Below are 19,423 nucleotides of genomic sequence, written 5' to 3'. Positions count from 1 at the left end.
GGAAACAGCGAACACCAAAGCCATCTGAGCGCCCCGGCAGGAGCCAGGGGTAAGGGGCTTGCTCCACTCGCCGCTCCGGGGCGCAGTTACTTTCCCCGAGCCCTTGGCCTCGCCTTTAGTCGGCCCTCAGCAGTAACAAGGATCCGGCCTGTGCGCTGGGGGCAACGTGAGCAGAGAAATCCGCGTTGTGTGTGGATTGATGCTGCGTTGCATTGTTTCCCAATAATAATCCCGGGTCTGTGCAGGCTACTGAAATCACCCTTTAGCTTCCTGGTACCTGTTCATTTCGGATTGGGCCTGATCCCAACTGCCACACATTTCACAGTCCGGTTTTTAGCTAGGAGCTGGTACTTTATTATCCTCCAGTTATTTGCTGAGTGCTGACAGCATGCCCATTGCTGTCTAAATCACAGAGCAGACTGTGTCCCTGGCTTGAGGCGCTTACAGTGTAAGGGCTTGTCTGAACACAGTTCCAGTACAGCTTTAACAACCGCCTAGGTGGTGAAGCGCTGGAATGGGTTCCCTAGGGAGGTGGTGGAATCTCCTTCCTTAGAGGTTTTTAAGGCCTGGCTTGACAAAGCCCTGGCTGGGATGATTTAGTTGGTGTTGGTCCTGCTTTGAGCAGGGGATTGGACTAAATGACCTCCTGAGGTCTCTTCCAACCCTGATATTCTATGATTCTAGTGTGGACACTGCTATGCTGGCATAGAGGTGCTTATATTGGTACAGAATGGAAATTATATCCATATAGGAACCTGTATACCTGCATCCACACCCGAGGGGGTTGTACTGCTTTAACTAAGAACATAAGAACCTAAGAATGGCCATACTGGGTCAGACCAAAGGTCCATCCAGCCCAGTATCCTGTCTGCTGACAGTGGCCAATGCCGGGTGTCCCAGAGGGAGTGAACCAACAGGTAATGATCAAGTGATCTCTCTCCTGCCATCCATCTCAACCCTCTGACAAACAGAGGCTAGGGACACCATTCCTTACTTGGCCTGGCTAATAGCCATTAATGAACATAACCTCCATGAATTTATCTAGTTCTCTTTTAAACCCTGTTATAGTCCTAGCCTTCACAACCTCCTTAGGCAAGGAGTTCCACAGGTTGACTGTGTACTGTGTAAAGAAGAACGTCCTTTTATTTGTTTTAAAGCTGCTGCCCATTAATTTCATTTGGTGGCCCCTAATTCTTATATTATGGGAACAAGTAAATAACTTTTTCTTATTCACTTTCTCCACATCACTCATGGTTTTATATATCTCTATCTTATCCCCCTTTAGTCTCCTCTTTTCCAAGTTGAAAAGTCCTAGCCTCTTTAATCTCTCCTCATATGGGACCTGTTCCAACCCCCTAATCATTTTAGTTGCCCTTCTCTGAACCTTTTCTATTGTCAGTATATCTTTTTTGAGATGAGGAGACCACATCTGTACACAGTATTCAAGATGTGAGCGTACCATGGATTTATATAAGGCCTAGAAGATATTCTCTGTCTTATTCTCTATCCCTTTTTAAAAGATTCCTAACATCCTGTTTGCTTTTTTGACTGCCGCTGCGCACTGCATGGACGTCTTCAGAGAACTATCCACAATGACTCCAAGATCTCTTTCCTGATTAGCTGTAGCTAAATTAGCTCCCATCATATCGTATGTATAGCTGGGGTTATTTTTTCCAATGTGCATTACTTTACATTTATCCACATTAAATTTCATTTGCCATTTTGTTGCCCAGTCACTTAGTTTTGTGAGATCTTTTTGAAGTTCTTCATGGTTTGCTTTGGTCTTAACTATCTTGAGCAGTTTAGTATCGTCTGCAAACTTTGCCACCTCACTGTTTACCTCTTTCTCCAGATCATTTATGAATAAGTTGAATAGGATTGGTCCTAGAACTGACCCTTTGGAAAACCACTAGTTACCCCTCTCCATTCTGAAAATTTACCATTTATTCCTACCCTTTGTTCCCTGTCTTTTAAACCGTTCTCAATCCATGAAAGGATCTTCCCTCTTATCCCATGACAACTTAATTTACTTAAGAGCCTTTGGTGAGGGACCTTGTCAAAGGCTTTCTGGAAATCTAAGTACACTATGTCCACTGGATCCCCCTTTTCAACATTTTGTTGACCCCTTCAAAGAACTCTAATAGATTAGTAAGACATGATTTCCATTTACAGTAACCAGGTTGACTTTTGCCCAACAATTTATGTTCTTCTATGTATCTGACAATTCCTTTCTTTACTATTGTTTCAGCTAATTTGCCCAGTACTGACGTTAGACTGTATCTGTTTCTAAACCGATATAGTTAATGCAGTACAAAAACTGTCATGCTGAGCTAATGGTATGACCTTGAAAAGGCTATCAGGCATAGCGTTCACTAGCCACAATCCCTTTTGAAGAAAGTGTTTGCAAGATTGGGATATATGAAGAGGACAAATCAAAGCTCTGAAACTTGTCTAGACTAGAGGTTTTGGTCCTAGTCTAACTAAAGTTAATTGATTGCCAATGAAATAACATGGTGGTCCAAAATTAATTAGATATTTTATATAGAACAGGTTCACCAATGGCTAGTAGCCAAGATGGTTAGGGATGCAACCCCATGCGCTGGGTGTCCCTAAGTCTCCAACTGACAGAAGTTGGGACTGGATGACGGGATGGATCACTCAATAGTTGCCCTGTTCTGGTCATTCCTTTTAAAGTACCTGTCATTGGCAACTGTCAGAAGACCGACTATTGGGTTAGATAGACCATTGATCTGACCCAGGGTGGCTATTTTTATGTTCTTAGGTGTTGGCAAAGGGGAGGGAGTTAGGTAATGAAGAAGAGTGGTAAAGAGTGAGATCAAAGGTAGGCCACAGTACAACTGTGAGGGTGAGGAGCTTTAATGTGAAAGGGAGTTAGCTAAGAGAGTCGAAGAGGGGAGTGACCCACTCAGTACAGGTCACCAGGAAGTTTGTGTTTGTTTGTGGGGTTTTTTTATTGGTGGTACTATGGGGAGATTGTAGAGGAGTGAGGTGGGAAGCAGAGAGGAGGAAGTTGCAAAGCAGAACATATATATCAAAGTTGTTTCTAAATCTGTGCCTTTATAAATATTTGATAAACAATTAAATATAATCAAGAATTTGCTATTTTTTATTTATGAGAGGGGTTACAATTATTCAACAATTGTAATAGTATAAATTGTATATGGGCCAAGTTCAGATGATGAATTCATATTCTTTAAGTGTATTTCAAAGCAAGTCTCTTCTAACCATGTCAACACTTTAAAATAAAAAGTGACTGTACAAAAATGGTCTATTCCCAGTGTGTATTCTGAGCCATATCTGCTTGCTTTAGTGACAAAATGATCTTTTACCCCAATTATCAGATACTTGAGTGATAAAAGTGGTATTAAAAACTTCAGTAGAAGAGAATTGGCTCAGTGGCTTCTCCAGGGCTATGGGAGAGTGAACTGGATTGTGACTCATCGGCAGAATTGTTAACTAAATTGACTGTGCAATTTTTACCCCCTTACTAGAAGAGTACACGTCAGTTAAACAGTAAATGCACTGATAAATGGGTTCCTGGCTGAGTTTGCAGGTCTGGCAATTAGGAAAATCCATCTATTTACTTATAAACTGTGCACATTTGTGAAGCCATTATAGACCATAAACCTGTTACCCATGATCCTATTGTTAAAGGAATCACTTTCAGAGGAGTGGATGCAAAGCAGATATTAAATTGTAATTATTACTGTATTTGTGGTCATAGAATCCTTCTTTCAGATGCCTTGATACTCTGTCTGGGCAGCATTGGTCCATATTACATGGCCTAACATTCACAGGGATGCTCAGTTAGGACACCGTTGTGTGTGTGTGTCTCTCTCTCTTTTTTTTTAAAGCTCATTTTGGAACAAGAGAGGTTTTATTTTGTCATTATAGCAGTTTCTGTTCCCAGCACTCTCCCTGTCTGCTCCACAAAGGATATGAAGCAGATTTCCAAAGGGATTCAGCACCTGAAATTGGGGCACTTTTGAAAAAATTGTCCTCAGCTTTTAACTTCATAGGCTCCAACCCTTTTCCTGACAAGATTTGGAGATTGGCTGTTGCTTTGTCAGAATGCAACTTTGGAGAGTGAAATAAATGCTCAAATAATTCCTCAGCCTTTCCCAAGGAAAAGTGCTTTAGTTACTAACCAGAGTTTGTGGGTGAAATCCTGGTCCCATTTGAAGTCAATGCCCAAACTCTAATTGATATGACGGAACCATGACTTGACCCTTGATTTTTCATTTAAGTGAATGTTCTAGGTTTACAGGCTTGATAAATATTTCTGTTCTGTATGTTTTCAGACTTGCTGATACTACGTGTATCCAGGATGAAGGTTTGTCGATACAAGATACACAGCTGGTTCCTCTTGGCTTTTTTGGCAGTTCATCTCATCAGTCATGTTCAGGGTCAAGGTAATTGATATATAAGACAGCAGTGCTTTTTCATTAGATCACTCTGATGTGCAGAAGTGGGTTTCCCCTTTTACATATGCAATAGTGTTTTCCCTTTGCTAAGGGGATAGTACAGCATTATTGACACCAATGGGAGTTTTGCCGTGACTTCAAAGGGAACATCATCGGGGTCTAGCTCTTCCTGACTCATTTTCACACGTTCTCTGAACTGAAGTGTCTTAGGAGGAAGGTTGCTCTTATTTATCTGTATAGTTAAAATGTCTGAAAATGGGGTTATAGGAAAAAACTTCATTCTGTTTACTTAAATGTAGCTATAAAATATTGATGTTACTACTTTTTAAGCAAATGCATTTGTGGGGGAATGATCATTCTGCAGTGGGACACTGAACTTGCATGGAATACATTTGCTGCTTTGTTGGAACTGTAGCTAATACCATCATTACATTATATAGGGTGGTATGAGGCCCTGCTGCCCTGGGCTGCCAAGTGTCATGATTGTTCATGCACCCCTTTTTGTTTGCATTGTGTCTATATCTTATGTATTACTATTTAAAAATATACTGTTGGTATTGCTAAGCTTAAAAATGATCCTGTGTGGTCCTGACAGTGGTCTCAAGTCTGTCCTAGTGTGTTTTCCTTCCAAACCAACCTTTGCTTTGAAAGCACGAAAGAATAGGACCAGTTCTGCTCTTGGCTATGCTCATGCAACCCCCTTGACTTCAGTTGAGGTTGCACAGGCATAACAGAGTGGAATCTGGCCCTCTCTTTCCCACTGAAAGGAGTGTTGGGTTGTATGTTTATGCATGAAAACAGTTGGTGGATAGGCAGAGGTGCCTAGGTTTTCTATCTCCAGAGGATAGTTACAAGCAGAAATGGCTCTGGGGTCACAGGAAGAGCATGCTTAACAGATGCATATACTGCTACTGACATTGCTCAATCTGCAAATGGTCTTTGATGCTGGCTGACTGCTTGGGGGCAGGAGCCGTGGAAGAGCCCTAAATCTGGGGGGGCTACAGGCACCCAAACCATGTCCCTGCCCTTGTGCTGCCCTTTCTCTCCAAGCCCCTGACCACGCACTGTCCCTTTTCCTCAAGCCTCGCCCCCCCGCCCACTCACTCCTCTTCACCCTCTTTCCCCAGTTGCTTACCCTTACGGCCATTAGGGGGAGAGCCGTGGCCCCCTAGCCCCTCCCATTCCGGTGCTTCTGCTTGGGGGGACCATGCCCCCTTCGGGCTATGGAACATCATTAGGTGCACTAACCAAACTTCCCAGAATGTGGGGAATGTTAGCTGTAGTATTTATTGTAGAGGAAGGGGGTTCACTGTGCCTTCCTACTACCTCTGTGCACCTATTCTAAACAGAAATTTAGCCTCCAAATGCTTGTGACTTAATGAGTCGAAGTGAAGCACATGATTATATATGTGTCTGTATATCTTACACTTGATACATATGTGACATTCAGCTCAGGACTCCCAGAACTGTAAGCCATTGTGTTACTCTTCTGCCTCAGCAAGTTGAGAGCTTTGCTGCTGCTAAGATGTGTGTCAGCTCCCTGACACTCCAGCCTCTCTGCATTGCCAACAAACTCCTCGGGACTCTGCCAGTCTAAACCTTGCCTGCAGGCAACCATCAGTGAACCCCAGTTCCTCCCGAGACATCTCTCTGCGGTGTCCAGTCCCTCTCACTGGGCACTCACAGAACTTATTAATTTCACAGCCTTCCAAGAGACAGTGCACACACCAGGCTGTTAGGTTAGCTGAAGACTCACACTTCATTTTAATATAACTGCACTTGGATACCGTAGATACTTTATAGTAAAACTAAAAATAAGTTTATTAACAAAGAACAGAGATTTAAGTGATACTGAACAAGAGAAAAAGAGACCAGTTTGGTTACAAACAAAATAAAACATACTATCTAGTGACTAAAACTTAATTTTAGCTAGTTAAAATTTTTGCCTATGCAGTTTGCTTATTTACTTAAAGTTAACAGCATCTCTAGCCTTTCTGGCCAGGGGATCCAACTTTCTCAGGATCACAAGGTGCTTTTTCCCCATGTCCCCTAAGCAGTGGATAACTAAAATGTCATTTTGCTCCCCTTATGTTACCCAAAGTCTATTGTCACTGCCTCAAGAGCCAGGAAGGCTTTCTAGGGTGCAGATTCTGTCCCCAGAGCAATTGCTAAACTGTCTTCTCCCCTCACTTGTTAACTTGATGGCTTTGTTTACTGTATATGTAAATGTACTTTTATTGTCCTCTGCCTGCAGTCAAGTCAGTCAGACAAATAAATCCACATTCTTTTGTCTAGCACATGCTGGGTTTATGCACTGCCTCCCAAACACATTTTAAGAACATATCTCCAGCACACACATGTAACTCTTTGTACACAACTCATCCATCCATCACACAATGATTTTCGGGACCAGCGTGTCACCAGTTTTTATAGGACACCATACTTGATTACACTTTTTTTTAATAGTGCGGTAATATTGTATACAATCAGTTGCTTCAATTGCTTATTCTTGAGGGGTCCAGACTCCCTGTTCTCCCTGTGGGGTGTCTGGACCTGATTGTCACTACATATGGTTCAGATTTTCAAAACTGTTTTGGGGATTCAGATACATGTAAAAGTAAACTCAGTGGAAGGTGTGTTTAAATCCCCTAAATTGCTTTGAAAATCAAACATTTTAAATGAGGTTAGTTTGTTTGTTTTTTAAATCAGTCATATGTTAGCAGTGGACATAAATTGCACACTAAAATCAAATGCAGGTCTCAGAAAATGTAGGCCGCACCATCATATTATTGAGTCATGGAGTATATGGATCCGTAGCCTGTGGAGTATGAGTTGAGAATATTCTTTTGCTACGTTTAAAGTAGTAACATGTCCTCTGAATCTCTCCTTTTGGCCTTTGTTGACAAAGTTTTTCCTTTTTCCCTTTGCAATAAACGATTTACTTCCTCCTCCTTGTAACAGCTGGCTAACTATAAATGATATAGTATGTTTGAGTGATTAAAGAAATAACACATTGTAACAAGGTGCAGGAAAAATAGGGGTTAGTTTCATCTTGCACAAGCGCTTTGGGGAAGAACTATAAATTGATTCCTTAGGAGAAAGAGAGAATATGTTTGGGAAGGTCTAGTTTCACATTTGAGGTTTTATTCCAATCCTGTGATCCCTTTACCACACATTAATTTATATTACTTTCTAGTTATGAATGTTATCCTTTGAGAAACAGACCCTGCTGAGTGAGATTGTTTTCTGCTGAGTCATTCCACCATCTTGCTCATGAATTATCCAATTATTATTATTTGTTGGTCACTGATAACTTAAAATGTAACTTTCAGATTTTAATGTTTTAATCCTTTTCATTTGTTGAGCTCCCAGTTTGATGTGATGCATTTACTAGCTGCCTTCCAAATCCTTTATTATCCCTCTGCTTTCACTCAATATTTTAATTACTCCCTCACATTTAGTTTGGAATTTTTTTTTCTTGCTCAACAGATAAAGTTACTTTAAAAATATTGGAGCTTCTTGTCCAGTCTATTAAAATAATGAAAAATTTACTCCCAGCAAAACAACACTGGTTAATAAACCATCACAACTAAGGAAAATATGTCTCCTCTCATTAGAGTTCCCATTTATCCGTTCAATAATTGGGGTGTTAATTTAAGAATTTGCTTTTACATATACAAGATGGTGATTGTACTTCATGTTGTGAGAATTTCCATATGCTGCTAATGTATATGCTAGATAATTTTGGTGGAATATTAATTTGTTCAATTTAATCAATTTTTTTTATTTTTATAACAATATAAAATTAGATTCTAGAAAGTGCAACTAGTATTGCCAGCTTTACACAGTTTGACAGCTATGTACTTGAGAATTTTTGTCCACCTTTTAGAATACTGAGTATTTCAAAGCTTTGTTTTCCTGTTTGTCCTCAAGAATAATGTATCTGGAGCACTAACAAAAATAGCTAACTTCTATGTAGCTGCATAAACCAAGGCCTTGAACTTGTCTTTAGTCTCTTTTTGGGTGATTGCTTGAATGTTGCTGACAGCCATTCATTTGCTCATTCCTGTAAAACCCCTTAACAAGCTCTCACTACTGATTTTTATCAGTTAACGGATTCAGTTTGGATTCATTTTTTTTTCTTTCTGCAAGAAGTGAAATTTTGTTCCACAGACAATAAAGGTCTTCAGAAATAAAGATTTCCTCTTCAGGTTGGTGACCACGTAGTAATTCCCATCAATATTTTGTTGTGTTTGTCCAAATATTAGATTTAACTTCCTTAGTTATATGTACTTCTCTGTGCCAGAACACTAGTCTTTGCATAAATAAGACATAGTTAAATATCTGTTTCGTGAACAACTCTTCTTTTCTCCCTATGATTAATTACTGGCTGGAAAAGTCCTCCCCCCACGCTACCCCACATTTAGACACAAAAATGAATAAGTGGTTAGCAAAGATCAGCTAGTTATGTAAAGATTATTCTGGCACAAGTCTTGTAGTCTATCATATTGTAGCTGTATAGAAAGCACAAACACATCTGGTGATTATGTCCTTCTTTGCTTGTTATTGTCAGACATGCTCAAATAAATTTGTTAGTTTCTAAGGTGCCACAAGTACTCCTTTTTCATTTTGGTTTTTTAGAGGCTCCAAAAGTTTACCTGATTTGATGATGGCTAATTACAAGTAGGTCAGAGCTACACTGCTTTGTTAGAAAGTGCTCTTTTAATCTTTAGGTCACACATGGGAGAAAAGGGGGCTTCAGAGCTCATTTTCCCTTGCAATGGTATAGGACACACTTGGCTGGCATTTGTATTCTTGGTGCTTAGCCACTGGATCCCTGTGAATCTTACAGCTGGTTTCCCAAAGATTATTTATGGTTGCTTTGAAAAAGTAAATAATTGGAATTACATATTTTCATGAACTGGTACTCATGATTCATCACTCTAGGTTCATTCAGCACTGACTGATTCTATCCTTGAGCTATGTGTAAATCATTATGAATCTTGAGAATGAATTAAAGACTGTAATCCATACCTGCAACCTTTCTGGTCTTTAAAACTTTTACCACAGCTTCTACCACAGCTTCAGTTATTTTATTACAATTACAATATGCTGAATGTTCTTGCAGTATCTTGGCTAGCACAATATTTCATATTTGATCTTTTAATCACAAAACAGCGTGCACCAAATTTTCAAAGAACTAGTTGTATGTGTGCAATGATACTTTTAGCTGCTCATTCTTCTGAATCTAATAATGCCTATTTTCTAAAGCCCCACTGGGGTGGACAGACAGTCCGGAGATTAGGCCTGTCCAGATCATGCCCACCATCCATGAGCGCATAGTTTGTATGCATGCTCATTGCAGAGATTTTGAAAAGTGTCTTCAGGGTGCCAGGCTGTTTTGACACTCATTGTCTCTGTGCCTCTCACTTCCCACTCTCCCTCTGACTTTTCTCTCCCTTGAATTCCAGTGTCCTGAGAGCAGCTGCGATGTGACTAAGCTGGTCTTGGCTCTTCCACATTCCCTTGCTGCCTCTGGCTCTTAAGGCTGGAGTATAACTGAGGCTGGTGTACTCTGCTAGAATAGGCCCCTCTAACTAATAAGCTGGATACAACTCAATAGCAGGAAGTAAAGCTTTACCATTAAACTTTGATTAACATTTTGATAACTTCTAACATTGCAGCATTGTTAACACTGAGAAACAATTGAACCAACAAACAAAACCAACATGAAAGAAAAGTCAGCTAGTATTTTTATCACCTCTTAGAAAAGCAACAAATAGGGGGGAAAAATACTAGATGATATGACCATGAATCACAAAAATGCTTGGCCAGATCCTCAGCTGATGTAAATTGCCAAAGCTCCATTGACTGAAATGGGAGAACTAGTGAGGCCTGAGGGAGTTTCTTGGCAGCTCTTTATCTCTATGGGCTCTGGCACTCATCACACCTGTCTGTGGATCTTAACGAGAAACAACACAGGAGAAGATAAATATTAGCTCATCGTATAAATTGGGACCAAAAACAACGTTTGGGCCAACAACAACTAAAAAAAGACTAAAACATTATTAAACTTCTTAAAAGAAAATAGAAAGAAAAGATACATGCTATCTTTAAGTCATGGTGTTTGCTGTGGTATATCCTGGGCCTTCAGGTCTAGAAACCATTTGTGCAGTGGCAGGAGGAAGCCACCCTCTGCTGCCATATCCATCTGGAATTGTGAAGACAGAGGCCCTTGGGATGTATGCTCAATTTTATAGGCAGGACAGAACCAATTGTTGGAGTAAACCATTTGGACTAGTGTAGTTTGGTAGCAGGTACCTCTGCCCTTGAGCTAGCAAAATACCCTCAGCAAGAGGAAGAGGCATGTGCACGCTAGAAAATTAAGTCGATCTAAGTTATATCGATGTACGGCCACTGCAGTAATTAAATCATGTTTGTATGTCCACACTATGTTCCTTGTGTTGGTGGTGCGTGTCCTCACCAGGAGCGCTTGCACCGATTTAACTGACAGTGCGGAGCATTGTGGGAAGGCTTCTGAATGCCAGAAACAGTCAATATAAATAACGCAGTGTCTACACTGACACTGCATTGACCTAATTACATCGACCTAAGCACTACGCCTCTTGTGGAGGTGGAATTATTAAGTTGGTGTAGCAGGTGAGTTACGCTGGCGGGAGCGACATTTTAGTGTAGACACTTACAGGGTTAGGTCAGTGTAAGCTTCCTTGCATCGAACTAACTCTGCAGTGTAGACTAGGGCTGATTCTCCTGTACTGTTACCTTGCCTAGGTGCCTGGCAGGACAATTTTCATAAATAGCACATCATTCAGGCTGTACATACAGGGCTGGGCAACCACAACTCATTACAAGACCATAGCATATGCCCGTGGTCACCAACCAGTTGATCGCAATCGAGTGGTCGATCATAGAAGATCTCCCATTCGATCGCTATCTCCCTAAGACAGGCTCCTTGTCTGCACCGGCCCCATGCCACTCCCGGAAGCAGCCAGTGTGGCTCCAGGGGCAGTAGGGCAGGGGTCTCCCTCCATGCACTGCTCCTGCCTGCAAGCACCGCCCCCACAGCTCCCATTGTCTGGGAATAGGGAGCTGCGACTAATGGGAGCTGCGAGGGCAGTGCTTGCAGACAGGGGCAGTGCGTGGAGCTATGTGCCACCCTCCCCCTGCAGGGGTGCGTTGCCTCCTTCTGGGAGCATGGGGCTTGGGTAGGCAAGGAGCCTGCTTTAGCAGCAGCCATGCTGTGCTGCCGACCAGGAGCCGCCGAGATAAGTGCAGCCCGGTGGGAGGCTGCACCCCAGCCCTGAGCCCCCTCCTGGAGCCAGCACCCTGAACCCCCTCCTGCACCCTGAACCCCCTCCTGCACCAACACTCTCTGCCCCAGATCTGACCCCCGTCCCAGAGCCAGCACTCCACCCCCTCCTGCACCAGTCCAGAGCCCCCTCCTGCACCTAAACTCCCTCCCAGAGCTTGCACTCCTCACCTGCTCCTGCACCCCAATTCCCTGCCCCAGGCTCATCCCAGAGCCCCCTCCCACACTGTGAACCCAGCCCAGAGCCCGCATCTCCTTGTGCACCCCACCCCTATGCCCCAGCCCAGTGAAAGTGAGTGAGGGTGGGGGAGAGCGAGTGATGGAGAGAGGGGAGGATGGAGTGAGTGGGGTGGGGCTTTGGGGAAGGGACAGGGCCTCAGGAAAGGGGCAGGGTAGATCCTGGGTTTCTCTTAAATTCAAAAAGTGATCTTGGGCGTAAAAAGGTTGGAGACCACTGGCATATGCTAATAATATATTAGAGTCAGCTAGTGAACCGGTACGGTACCATAACTGCTGCTGCATGCCCAAAAGCACACAGTGGAAAGTATTCCAGGCATGCAACTGCCTTGCTGACTCAAGTGAAGAGCCCCTGATAGTCCTTGCCATCCTCCCTCTCTTCAGCCATCTCCGCTCCTCTGATCACCTCAGAGCACACAGGTCTGGAATTTCTGCTTGTTCCTGGGCACCTAAAATGCCACCTACCCCTTTCTCCCACAATCCCTTCATGTTTCCATCCTTTCCAACTTCTACTATGTTGAACTATAGTTGATGATCCACAAGTCAGTAGAGGCTGGCTTCACCTACAGTGCCTGGATTGCCTTTGCCTGAACCTTGGTTAGCCTGTATACGTCTAAGTTAGCCGTGGAGGGGCCCAGGACAATTCTAGTTTCTGATAAGGATGAATGTGCATTAACTACTGAGGCCATGCCCATGACCCAACCAGTTTGCATGCTCCATTTTTGCAGCTCTGCACGCACCCTTTTGAAAAATGTGCTATTTCCTGTCCCTTGCTTGCAACCTAAAATACACATACAAGAAGGACATTTGTGCCCACACAAGCCTTTGAAAACTTGGCCCTGAGTGACTTAAATGAAAAACCCATGATATTTGGCATAAGAGCTAGGAAAGGCATATTGCCAAATAAGAAGGAAGATCAATTTTAGTTCCTATACATTAACAAAGAGCATTTTGTATAACCAGCTTTGCTTGCTAAACTAGAGTCTTAACATCTAACACCATTTGTCTCTGTCTTTTGTAAAGTCAGTAGTTTTGGTTTTTTTCCCCCTGTAAATTAAAGGCTATGTCTTTGGGGGAAATAAGGCACCTTGGGGATTAATATTATTTTACAAACTAATAAGCTGATTTATGTGACATTTAGAATAACTTGCATCCTTTGTGTTGTCAAACTTGTGTGCGTGTGTTTGCCTAAATATTTTCCTTAACATTTATTTAAAAATTAATATAAATACTTTTTTTTGTACGGTACAGTAAGATCTCTTTATTTTTTCCTTACAGTGGCTCCACCAACAAGACTAAGGTATAATCTAGTCACTCATGACAGTGTACAGATTTCATGGAAAGCCCCTAAAGGGAAATTTACTGGATTTAAGCTTCTTGTCACTCCAAGTTCAGGTAAAAAATATTTACATTTGTCTATAGACATATTTGGTTCATTTAGGTCCAGTGATTATGCTGTCATGGTGACCTGGAGGAAAGCAGCCGCCTATTGCTTTGGGGCTCACTCCACAACGCTGGGGGACTTTGAGCTGGCTCTGGACAACCCGGAGCTCTGGCTGTCCAGCAGGAGGGAGATCAATCCAACTTGCCACACTGCAGCTGGAGGCCAGTCTGAATGCAGATGTCTGGAGTGTCCAGGGGGTGGAGTCAACTGACTGATACTTTCTGTGCTTCATCATCGGTAGCGAGCTCTACCTCTGGTGCTGTCCCTGTGAGCATCCCCTCCTCTGTCCTTCTTGCCGTATACAGGGAAATAGCAAGTGCCCCAAAAGAGTCAGTAGATGAAGTTTTGTGAATGTCCATGGGAATTTTGGGCAGTCAGAACAAGGGAAGTGAGTAAAAGGCAGAGGGGCAGGTCCTTAGCTGGCATAATTTTTTATAGCTTCATTGTCAATGCAGCTAAGAGATTCTGAACTAGTGGATTCTGAACTTCTGCAGTCTGCATAATATTTTAGTCATGCTTAATGTAGCCCTTATCCTACAGACCCCCTATCAGCAGAGGGTAAATGCTCATAAACTGTGCTGCTGAAGAAAGCAGAAACAAATTTTTGCAATATATCCACACTGTTATTCCTAGTACCAAGACAACTAAACTATAGCTTAGTTATTTTAGAATAACTATCACATGTAGACTATAATGTATTCATTTGAAATTTATAAATGTGAGGTCTACAAACTGCATTTGCACTTTGTTGTTTCATTTATATATAATTTACTTTGAAGAATAAAAATGTAGCTTACAGATTGGACAGTGAAAAAGAACAGCTGTAGCAATTTCTTGACGAGAAAGCAATAGTTTTCTTTTTCCTCCCCCTATTCTACTGTTGCACTGGCTTTCAACCTTAAGATGAGCAGACATGTGATATATAAAAGCAATACAAATGTGCCAAAAACCACAAACCAACAAAAGTTGCAACAGTGTGTGACATGAAGCAGTTAAGTCAGCTATTGTGCGAAAAGGTATTAAATTCCAAAGGAATGAATGGCCGCTGAGTCAGATGGGCAAAAGGAAAAAGAGTGTAAGCAGTTTTGATAGTGTGAATGTGGTATGCTTTGGCAGTCCGCTGACGGCAGAGGGTCTCCAATAAATGTTAATCCTCAAGGTAGTTTGCAATATGGATAGTTTGTACGTTCAGTTAAAGCAGTGGTAGATTTAGTAGGGCCCAGTCTAGTAGTGGTAAGCAAAAGGATGGAGAAGGGAGGGTGGTGAGCACTGCTGGGCAGTGCTGAGTATGACGCACTGCTGGTGCCCCTTCAGTGCCTCTTGCCCTACTGCCCACCACCCTGCACTCAAAGCCTGCATATGGGTTGAGGCAGGAGTAGTGAAATGCACAAAATGCAGCTGCTGAGCCCTTGTTAGTGGTTATTGGATCATGCTTGGGAAAAGTTATTAGGCCACTCCCTTCCTCTGCCTAACAACTAAAACAAACTCCTTTAATGTGTCCTTTGAGGACTATTACCTAAGTATTTTAAAAAGTTAGAAATTCACTCCCAGCTGCTTGAACCCTGCCACTGATCGTGGGAGACTCAAATCCCAGATGAGTCTTCACGGTTCAGTCATGCTGAAAATTGCTTTTTAGGCTTTGAGTTTATGGACTGCTCACTCCCTCCCTCCCCACAATTACCTGCCTAGCCGTGTCACAGCTAGTTCCCCATATGTAGCTCCTCCCACCTCATTCCTAGTGTCTCGGATCATGGGTCCAGTGCTCGTTGGTTTGTATCCTTTTGCACTATGATCCATTTCTCTGCTTAGTTAACCCTATGCAAGACTCTCTCCCCTCTTAGAACCTTTTCTGGTTCCTATTCCTTTAAGCCAGGGCACTTGAAAACTACTGTGACTTCTTCTGCAGCTAGTTCCTATGTGTTGACTGTCTTGTTGCAGCAAAACTCTTTTAGAGCTGCTGGCCCCTTGAAGTGTGCTTGATCAGATTAACTTCTGCACTGGATTTTTCTTACCTGCAGTTCTTCAGTTCCCTGCTCTTATAAACTGCCCCTTCCTGTTTCAGTTGCTCTGCTTTGGCCTCATTAGAAGAACAGACCTATAGCTGCTACTCACTACAAATTGCTTTTTTTCCCTTCTCTCCACGTGGGTGTCAGGGATTCAGGTAGAGCAGGGTCAGTCTCCAAGCAACTCTCTGGGCACAGCTGAACCTGGCAGGGGCTGCCTGATTGACTCCACTTCCTGACTGGTGGAGGGCAGATTTAAACTCCTACTTGAGCCAGTAGCAGCCAGAACTCTATTGTTGCTCAATGCATCCCATGCCACAGCTATGCTTGATCCTGCTTCCTGTACCTGCTCCCATCCAGTCCCTGCCTGCTCCTATCCAGCCTACTCTTGTGCCCTTTCCAGTTCCTTCCCTTCTCATCCTCAATACCCCTGGCTCTACTTCCTGACTACATCTCCAACTCCCCATTGGCTCTTTCATTTGGCTTCTGACCCGTGGCTCTGGTCTCAAATACACCCACAGAGCCCTGATTCTTGACTCCGGCTTGACTCCGCTCTAATCTGGCCACCCTCATGGTTCTGACCATTAGGCATGACTGCCCACATCCCAGATGTGATCCTGACAGTGGCTTTGAGCTGGGCTTCCTGGCTGTCTTACTGGGCCCACTGGCCTCTGCATTTCACTAGCACAGTCCTTCTGGCTTCAGCACTCTGGGACTGTCCCTGCTTGTGAATGCAGTCTCTGCTTCTCTGGAGAGATTCTTCCCACTCTCCACGGTTCATGGTGTTAGCTAGTAGCTGCTTTCCTCCCAGTAGTTCATTCTATTATCTGTGCCTCCCAGGGTCACTGCAACACTTCTCCTCAGAGCTTCTGGAATGCTGCCGATACCAGCTAGACCTCCTGGCCATCTCCTTTCACTCCTAGTCAAGGCCTACTTCATGATGTCCTATTATTCCTCCAGCCTCTCATTTCATGTCCACATTCCCAGTTGGGGATGAGTCTCTGGACTGCTTCCAGAACAGAGTAATGCCCACAGAGGTCTCTGCTAGTTCAGATGGCTCAATTTCCTGGGTGGCCTTCCAGTTCCTCTCCTGTGTCTCACTTTGTCCCCTCTCCAGGACCTCCATTTCCTGTAGGCCTTTCCTGTGTGTGTGTGTGTGTGTGTGTGTGTGTGTGTGTGTGTGTGTGTGTGTGTGTGTGTGTGTGTGTGTGTGTGTGTGCATGCTTTCACATGTGTGTACATAGCCAGGTCTTACCTGTTATTCATGTTAGGTTTTGGAGAAAATGTACATCCCATGAGATCATCCTTTTAAGGACACAGTATGTCAGCCCACCTGGCTCCCTGCTTTTCTGGGGTGTCCTCTGTGTCATTCCAAAGGGACAAGGGTTTGGAACAGACAACCAGTGATGAGTGACTGGACTTTGGTCATTACCATACTTAATGTAGCTTAAGTATACGTTTAAGTGGTTTAAAATGTAGTAATTTACCTTATCATAGCATTCACTATTTACTATGCCGCTGATTTTATTTCTCCTTTTGTTTCCTTGCAGGTGGAAAAACCAATCAACTAACTCTGCAAAACAGTGCAACCAAAGCAATTATTCAAGGTCTTATTCCAGATCAAAGCTATGCAGTTCAGATTATTGCATCCAATAAAGACCAAGAGAGCAAGCCAGCACAAGGGCAGTTCAGAAGTATGTATCTGTATGCATATATCATATCTCACATATTGCACTGTCTTACCAAATACCTCTTCAATCTATATATGTGCAGTATACTCAGATACCACAGAGATGAGCATGTTATGAATACTTAGACCGATAGAGAACACAGAGCCAATTTCAGCCAGGTGTAAAAAGGTGCAAGTCTGTTGACTTCAGTGGAGTACACCTGGTAATACAAAGTCTGGCTTTATCAGACATCATGCAAGAAATCTTAGTAGCAGGGATTCTAAACTAAAAACTTTGGGCTATTAACATTTCCTTTAATTTTCTCCTTTCCCTTGTGAAAATAGCCCATGACTCATAAAAAGGGAATTGTGAGTGGGAGGAAATGAAAGGAATATCTTTTTTTATTTCTTCACTTTTTCATGGATTTCCAGTGTAATTCTTAGAATGGGGTCAGGGAAGCCACGGGTAAGTCTTAAAACTTTGAACATATGATAGGCCAGATGCTCAGCTGGTATAAGTCAGTACAGCTCTGTTTAATGGTGCTATGTCAGTTTACATCTGTTGAGAATCTGGCCTAATATGTTCAGCACATGATACTGCAAAACCCAAACAAATACACCGGACCCTCGCTAGAACACATGTCTATATAGCGCGAATTCGCATATAATGCGGTGGCGGCCATTGATCCCAAATTTAATTACTTTAATTGCAATTCATTTTAACGCGGTCCCCGCATTAACGCAGTACCACGCATGGATCCCAAATCCCGCGTTCTAGCGAGGGTCCGGTGTATATACAGAAAAGGATAAATGTGTTCTGTCTGAGGGTGTGTTGATTAGTTAGGTGAGCTTTCTGCCCTGATTTACATCTCAGGCCTAATCTACATTAGGAAATTAGGTCAGTATGACTATGTCTCTGAGGGGTGTGAAAGATCCATGCCCATAAGTGACTCAGTTAAACTAAACTAACCTCCAGTGTAGATGGTGCTGGATTGATGGCAGAATTCTCCCATCTACCTAGCTATCGCCTCTCGGGGAGATGGAGTACCTAGGCCGGCAGGAGAACCCCTCCGGTGGCCTAGGTACTGTCTTCACTGAAGTGCTACAGCAGTGCAGCTGCAGCGTTTTAAGTGTAGCCAAGCCCTCCTGGAACTCAATTAAAGACCGATCAGGACAGATTTAGTCCACAGAACCAAAGAGCCTGGGGGTAGGGAAGTAATTTTTCCTGAATCCCCTTCCTACAAAACACCGTGTGTGAACATTTTTAGTGTCTGAGATGCTGGTGCTTCAGGTTTCTAACTGTGTAATGGGGTCTGCCAATCACTGTTCTAATTGCTAGACCACCCTCCTCTCCTCTCCAGCACATGATAACAAGTGCTGATTACTTGATGTAGAGGCCATGTCAAGTCCTTCTCGGAATTCCCCAGTGCCTGTATTTATTATTTTAAATACCACTGGTTGCAAAACCACAGGTTACTTTAGCATTAAAGAAAAACCTATAGAATGGCTACTCAAGCTTCCAAAGTATGAGCTGTGGTTGTTCGTAACTGGCTGTATTCCACAGGAGAAGCAGAGTTGGCAGCTTGATTTTTAGAATGCCGGGGTTACAATCTATTTAATATATTGTTTCTTTAGCTGCAACATGTTTTCATTGGCTGTAGTGAGACTTGGATGCCATTTGACTGTATAATGACTGTATGAATGAAGCCAGATACAATGTGTATGCAAGTCCTTCCTTTTTTATGTTGCATTTTCATGGCTTTTTCTTCCCCCATGACAAAGTGATGACTAATTCTTGGGACTGTGGAAGATTATACTATTCCAAGGCACTTTTGGGGAGGGGAAAGGAGGGCCAGAGTAAAATCATGAGAGACTAGCAGGACACTGAACACATCAGCATTTTAAACTCTGAGTTCTAGTTAATGTACAAAGTTTTTTGTCTTTCTTTTTTCAAGCCTACAGAAATCTTAACAGCTTGCAGTAGTCTGTTATTCTTGGGATAATTTATATTTTCTTTTACATGATCAGGTATGCAATTCTTATGTGATAGCTTACAAATCACAGTAGAATAAAAAGATATAAAATAAGTAAGGCCTTGTAATAGAGTTTTGTCTGAAAGAGGTAGATTGAACAGATGCACTAATAGATTCAATTTAATCATCCTGCAAATATGTGAATGATTTTTTTTTTTGGCTTTTAAAGCTTTATAGAGGCAATATTTTTAACAATGTCTTCAACTCCATAGGGGTAGTCTCTGTAGAAGAATGGCCAGCTCTTTGCCAGAATTACTTTGCT

General features: G+C 42.6%; 1 protein-coding gene across 1 annotated transcript in view; it reads left to right on the top strand.

The window, feature by feature from the left end:
• Positions 1 to 4,348: 4,348 nt before the first annotated feature.
• The window catches only part of COL14A1 (collagen type XIV alpha 1 chain), a 167,747-nt gene continuing 152,672 nt past the window's right edge, over positions 4,349 to 19,423 (top strand). The window contains exons 1-3 of the mRNA XM_077808839.1: positions 4,349 to 4,433; positions 13,291 to 13,407; positions 17,010 to 17,153. Of these exons, the coding sequence (XP_077664965.1) occupies positions 4,349 to 4,433; positions 13,291 to 13,407; positions 17,010 to 17,153 (346 nt within the window). The remainder of the gene's footprint in view (positions 4,434 to 13,290; positions 13,408 to 17,009; positions 17,154 to 19,423) is intronic.

Source organism: Eretmochelys imbricata, chromosome 2, assembly GCF_965152235.1.
Source record: "Eretmochelys imbricata isolate rEreImb1 chromosome 2, rEreImb1.hap1, whole genome shotgun sequence".
Lineage (NCBI taxonomy): Eukaryota > Metazoa > Chordata > Testudines > Cheloniidae > Eretmochelys > Eretmochelys imbricata.
The sequence above is the reverse complement of the archived record's forward strand: the minus strand, read 5'-3'. Positions and strand labels throughout refer to the sequence as shown.